This window comes from Amaranthus tricolor, chromosome 10 (genome assembly GCF_026212465.1).
Source record: "Amaranthus tricolor cultivar Red isolate AtriRed21 chromosome 10, ASM2621246v1, whole genome shotgun sequence".
In the NCBI taxonomy this organism is placed as follows: Eukaryota; Viridiplantae; Streptophyta; class Magnoliopsida; order Caryophyllales; family Amaranthaceae; genus Amaranthus; species Amaranthus tricolor.
The window spans coordinates 13,737,465-13,744,248 of NC_080056.1; the positions used below are offsets into that span (position 1 = coordinate 13,737,465).

Sequence of the window (6,784 nt, forward strand, 5' to 3'; positions counted from 1 at the left end):
GTGATCCTCACTCCACGATTCCCACGCAATCAATAACCTGCAACATAAGAATGCAAGAAAAACAAGGAAAAAACTCCAAAAATCAGGAAATTGAGTAATTCCATCTCCATCCCGTAAAACGATTAAGTTTGAAAATGATTTAAGAAAATAAAATATAATCAAATTGAAAATAATTTTAGAAAATAATATATAGCTGAGTTCAAAAGAAAAACAATTAGAGAAAACAATATATATAATATCACATAAAACAATTTATTAATTTGATATTTAATAATGACAAACACATAATCAATTTTTATTTTGAGAGAACGAGAACGCCAGTAGGCCGAGGCTTTACCCCTATACCTACTTCATCAAGAGGTCGTCACCCCAAATAATTCAAGGCCAGCAGAGTAGTCTCAGGGAACCCTAGTGTGCACACCCCTTCTACTTGGATCACAACAAATAGAAGGAAGACCAAACATCGTATCAAGTATCAGAAATAATAATACCTGTCGACAGCTATACTAACCAAACAGGACAACCTGTTCATCACCCTTATACTTGGATCACAACAAATATAAAAGCTTCATTTCCCTCATGTTATACTTTACGTGATTTAATATATTTTAATAATTAGTCGCGAGCACACAACCATATAATCAAACATACATTATACATTTTATTTTATGATCATAGGTTTTCCCAAGAAAAAAATATCTCAAGAATATTCAATTGCAATATTAATATCATAATATTTTTCTCCCAAATTCAATCCCATTTAAAAACATCATTAAAATAATAATATAACTTTCATCAAAATAATAATATTATAAGTATTTCCCTTTCAAATTAAACCGTATCTAATTTCGTTATCAAAATAATAATATAAATTTTATCAAAATAGTAATTATAAATTCAAGTTTGACAAAAATAATAGTAGATATAATTTGAGAATATACAAAACATAATATCATACAAAATAATGTCATATCAAATCATGCATTCTATTTAAACACATTAATTATCATTTAGCACATAATATTAACAGGATAGTCCTAATTAGATGGACATTGAGAATTACCTTGTCACGCGATCCTAGACAACGTACGCTCCTAATAATCTCTGTCTACGAATCTGCTGTCTACACGAGAAAATAATAGATCTCAATTTAATACCCCGATCAACCCATTGAAATAAATAAATTAAAAGACTCTTATATATATATATAATTTATTAAAAAAGGTAGTTTCAAACTTTAGTTATAAATATTAAGAGTATTATAAATGATTTTTAAAAGAAAAGGACAAAAGTTAACATAATAAAGTTAAAAGAAAAAAGAAAATAAATAATATTTTATAATAAGTATAATAAGGTTGAAGGAATAATAATAAAAAAAATGGGTAAAACCCACGGTACCACGCAGAAAGAAAGAAGAGGGAGGAAAGAAGAGAGAGAAGAAGAAAGGGAGAAGGAAGAAGGAGAAGGTGCCGGCCGGCGGTGGCTCCGGTGGCCGCCGTCGCATGCCGGTGGTATCCCGGTGACTGTCGTATCGCCGGAAAATTAAGGTCAGAAATAATTTTTTTTTTTATCAAATACAAAATGTGTAATTTGGATTGAAATTGGTAGAACAATATTATAAAGAGATGAAATTACATACCTTTAATATCAAAAAAAGGATGTTACAACAAGTTCGATGTCTAACAATACCTTCACTAGAACAATATTGAAGAAATTTATTATCAACAAATTCAAGACCATTATCAGTTCTTAAGGTCTTGATACTCCTACCGGTCTTTTTCTCTATCATTTTCTTCCACTCCAAAAAAACATCAAAAACTTCATTCTTTTGTTTAATGAAGTAACACCAAAATTTTCTTGAGAAATCATCTATAAAGGTCAACAAATAATTACAACCACTAAGGGAGGCTTTCTTGAAGGCCCTCACAAGTCAGAATGAATATAGTTTAAAATTCTCCCTTAGTGTTGTGTATGGCAGGTTTAAAACTAACCCTCTTCTGTTTTCCACACAATGTTCGCAAAACCCAAGGTTCCCAAACTTTTTTCCATCAAATAAACCTTGTTTAGAAAGTTCAAACATACCTCTTTCTCCCATATGACTATTCTCAAGTGTCAAAGCTTTGTGTCATGATCGGACATTGTGTTTGTGGAAATGTTCGCAAAGCCTAGGATAGTTGATCCTTCAAGAGCATACAAACTCCTATTTAATTTTCCCTTCATCACTACTAGTGACCCTCTAGCAACCTTCATAACTCCACCGTCACAAGTGATTCTACACCCGATTTAATCAAGAGTACCCAAAGATATGAGATTCTTTTTCAAACTTGGAACGTATCTTACATCGGTCAAGGTCCTCACCATCCCATCAAACATCTTCATCTTTACGCTCCCAGCACCAACCACCTTGCAAGTTGTGTTGTTTCCCATGGTTACATTTCCCCCGTCAACACTTTCAAATGTATGGGAGTCATGTGGAATGTGCACCCCGAGTCAAGAATCCACTTATCACTATCTTTGTACCCATGTGTGGCAAATAATACACCACCATCATCACTACATTCACGTAACTAGCATCGACATTGCTAGTTCCGTCCCTAGCCCCCTTATCATTTTTCTTTTTTAATTTCCAACAATCCTTCTTGATGTGAGCTTGCAATAGTTACAAGTCTTATTTTTGTTAGACCCCCGTGACTTTGACCTCCCTTTACACTTGTTTCCACTCCCATTACTAGAACCTTTCTCTTGTGTCCTCCCTTTCACAAACAACCCATCACTAGTACTACTTTGTGATTTTTTTGATAATTGTAAATCAATAAGATCCCTTTGTGTCAAGGCATTTTACACATCATCACTACTCAAATTATCTCTACTATAAAGTAGAGTTTCTCTAAAATTTTTGTAAGAAGGGGGTAGAGAACATAAGTGGTAAATTGCCAAGTCTTCATCATCAAGCTTGACATCAATATTTTGCAAATCCATAACAATGGAATAAAATTCGTCTAAGTGAGGTTTTAAAGGTTTACCTTCCTCCAAGCGTAGATCGTAGAGTTTACTTTTCAAAAGTAGCCTACAGGTAACACTCTTGGCCATATAGAGTGATTTCAATTTCTCCCATATCCCCTTGGTTGTTGTTTCCTTAACAACCTCTCTTAGCACTTCGTTGGAAAGACATAATTGAATTGCTGATAATGCCTTTGAGTCAATCTCTTCCCACTTTGCCGCGGTCATTCCTTCCGGCATCTTGTCTATACCATCAATGGCCTTGTGCACACCATTTTGGATTAAAATGGCTCTCATTTTGACTTGCCATAAGCCAAAATTCACATTTCTATCAAACTTCTCTATGTCAAGCTTCATTGTAGACATGTTTCACTAACAACGACTTCTTAAGACACCATAATAACAACTTGGCTCTGATACCAATTGAAATAATTTGCCAAGATCGATACGACGCTAAGAACTTTGATGAACGATATTAATAACAATGAACGATACTAATAATTATTTACATATTATTGATTATTGATTAATGACCATTATTGTAGGCATACTTGGTAAGAGAAAGAAAAGAAGCAACTTTGTTAGTAGAATTGAAGTGGGCTTGCAAGTGAATGAAGCTTTAGATCCACAACCAAGGCAAATTATCACTCGAAATGAGGTGGAGCAAGTTAATGGTGATGAGATAGATATAAATACAGGTAATTAACAGAGATGGAGCAACTTTTTTAAATATTATTGATTATTGATTATTGTAGGCATACTTGATAACTTTAAACATTTGTATTATCTTAGCAACTAGTAAGATCAAAGGAAGAGGTAAGAGAGGAATGTATAAGAGTTACGTGGTTGGCATGAAAATTAAAGGGAGAGGATCGAAATTGAAGATCACAATACCTGATGAAATTGACCGAGCAGTTGGAGAAAATGCTCGTCACTTGGTTAATGAGTGTGGGCGTATTGTGAGGACAAAAGCTCCCTTGAATGTGAAAAGTTGAAAAGAAGCATTTGACGCATCTGGAGAAAGTATGTTGAAGGAAATACAGGTTATGTTAGTTACTAATTTCTTTATTAATATCACTTATTTAGCACTATAGTTTTCTGGTTTTTGTTGTACCTATCATCTTACCTTCTTTGTGCAGGATAAGTTTGAAATTGATAAGTCTAGCGATTACTTCCGAATGTATGCATTTGTCTTGGAGACCATGCAACGTTTATATAGATTGTACAAGTGTAGGTTGCACAATTACTACAAAAGTGCGAGATGCGGAAAAACTAACGAGGAGCTCAAAAAGAATCCTCCTCTTGACTTACCCCAACCTCAATGGGAATATCTGATCAAGTATTACGGATCTGACAAATTTAAGGTATTTCTTTAACTACGTACTATCTTCTCGTCAATGATGCCATTTAGGAATTACCAATAATAGCAAGAACTTGATTGGCATCAACTTTTGTAATCATCATGCAGGTCATAAGTGAGAGGAACTCTAAAAATCGGAATTCTGACAAGAGAACTAAGCATACGACTGGAAATTTATCATTTCCTGAATCAGAAGATGTATTGGTAAGACAAACCTAATTTATTATGTTTATTGAATGTAGTCTGAAATAATATCAATAACGTTGTATAATTTGAATAGACAAAAGAGAATGATAATGTGAAGCTAACTGCTGATAAAGTTTGGCTTATCCAACACACTCGTAAGAATGATCAAGGAAAACTAGAATGGCTCGATACGCGGTCAAAAGAAATCCATGTATGTACAACAACCCATTATAACTATATTTTTGTTACCCTTGTTTGATTTTTTTATTATAATATGCAATTACATAAATCTTGTTTAACTATTAGGTGAAGTTGAAAGATGTTGTTGCATCAGCTGGGGATTCAATGACACAAGATGAAATTTTGCTTAGAGTTCTGGGCCAAAAGTCAGGGAATGTACGTGGAAAAGGGAAAGGGATACGTGCATATTCTAAAGAGAAAGCACAAATAGAACAACGTAAGATTGTGGAGCAACAACAAGAGAAAATTCAAGAGCAACAACAACAAATTAAAGATTTGATGGAAAGTCAGTTGCTACAACAACGACAATTTGAAGAATATAAGGCACAACAACAAGAAGCAATTGAATCGATGAAACAAAGCATCTTACAACAGCTACAGAATAAAGAAGTTCAATGATTGTCATGAATGCTTATTAGGTAAATGATGCTTTCTTTTGCATTTTTTTAACATATACTTAGGCTTACAACATGCTAAAAAGACATATACTTGGCCTATTTTTTGCGTCTAATTAGGCGTGTTGTAGTTTTACTTAGAATGGCATTAGCTGGTTGGCATTTTAGTCCAATTAGGACTATTGGTGGCTTGTGTTGTGGTTTTAGTTACAATGGCATTAGCTGGTTGACATTTTAGTTCAATTAGTAGTATTGGTGGCTTGTGTTGTGGTTTTAGTTACAATGGCATTAGCTTGTTGGCATTTTAGTCCAATTAGGAGTATTGGTGGCTTGTGTTGTGGTTTTAGTTACAATGGCATTAGCTGGTTCGCATTTTAGTCCAATTAGGAGTATTGGTGGCTTGTGTTGTGGTTTTAGTTACAATGGCATTAGCTGGTTGACATTTTAGTCCAATTAGGAGTATTGGTGGCTTGTGTTGTGGTTTTAGTTACAATGGCATTAGCTTGTTGGCATTTTAGTCCAATTAGGAGTATTGGTGGCTTGTGTTGTGGTTTTAGTTACAATGGCATTAGCTGGTTCGCATTTTAGTCCAATTAGGAGTATTGGTGGCTTGTGTTGTAGTTTTAGTTACAATGGCATTAGCTGGTTGGCATTTTAGTCCAATTGTAAATTTGATGGTAAATTCTAAATGCTTTCCCTATACACGTAATGCTTTTGTTAGTGAATATCATGCTAAATGCTTTGCTTATTATGTCTCTCCAAAAAGTGTAGGTATGGTTTGATTGTGAATACTCAATATTGGAGCTCATTTGATTCTTAATAACTAACAAAATTATTTGGTGTAGGGAAACATATCTTCGTTGAAAATTTTTTGTACTCAATGACGAAGTTGGTGATAGCTACAAGCATTTTGGATGCGCGATGTTTTGGGTTATGAAGAAGCTATATATGCACTTGTATATTTTTGGACTTTTTAAAAGTGCCTATCACTTGTAATTTTTTGCATAAAAATTTGTGTATGGTTAGAGAATTATGTTGAAAAATTGGTTATCCAATCCGTTACATGTATATCAATTACGGGATTCAATGACACACGATAATATTTAGGACGTGTGATATTTTGGGATACGAATTAATATATAATGATAATCGATGATATTAGTTTAGTTGGTATTAAATTATTTATTATTTTAATTGTCTAGTTTATTGTAGGATGTGTCAAAAGATAAATAGTTGTGTATGTTTTTAGCAACAACTATAATTGTTGCAAAAAATGTGTATGTTTTTTGCAACGGAAATAGTTGTTGCTAAAAACATTAATAATAAATTTTACTTCATTGTTTTCCCTACAGTAAAGTCGTTGCAAAAGATTGACTATCATGTATTGCAACAGCTTGAATTGTTGCGAAAAACAAATTTTTAGCAACGAAAATAGTTGTAGCTAAAAATGCAAGAGATTTGGCAACGAGCTTTTTTGTTACTAAAAACGTTTGAAGGAATTGCAACGACATTTTTTTTGCAACAAAAATTTTCGTTGCAAAAAACAGATATCTTTTGCAACAACCATAGTCGTTGCTAAAAGCTTTCGCTACGGCTGTACCCG

The 6,784-nt window shown here is 33.5% G+C and overlaps 1 protein-coding gene across 1 annotated transcript; it reads left to right on the top strand.

The window, feature by feature from the left end:
• The first annotated feature begins 4,009 nt into the window (after nucleotides 1–4,009).
• On the top strand, nucleotides 4,010–6,204 carry LOC130825885 (uncharacterized). The gene is made up of 6 exons (XM_057691339.1): nucleotides 4,010–4,043; nucleotides 4,140–4,364; nucleotides 4,469–4,564; nucleotides 4,641–4,757; nucleotides 4,853–5,205; nucleotides 6,027–6,204. The coding sequence occupies exons 1-5, from the start codon at nucleotides 4,026–4,028 to the stop codon at nucleotides 5,183–5,185; spliced, it is 789 nt and encodes a 262-aa protein (XP_057547322.1). The 5' UTR covers nucleotides 4,010–4,025; the 3' UTR covers nucleotides 5,186–5,205; nucleotides 6,027–6,204.
• The last annotated feature ends 580 nt before the right edge of the window (nucleotides 6,205–6,784 follow it).

Excerpts from the sequence above, each read along its gene's own strand:
- LOC130825885 (XM_057691339.1), top strand. Across the intron at positions 4,365-4,468 it reads ACGGATCTGACAAATTTAAG|GTCATAAGTGAGAGGAACTC; the intron begins GTATTTCTTTAA and ends ATCATCATGCAG. Across the intron at positions 4,758-4,852 it reads CGCGGTCAAAAGAAATCCAT|GTGAAGTTGAAAGATGTTGT; the intron begins GTATGTACAACA and ends TTTAACTATTAG.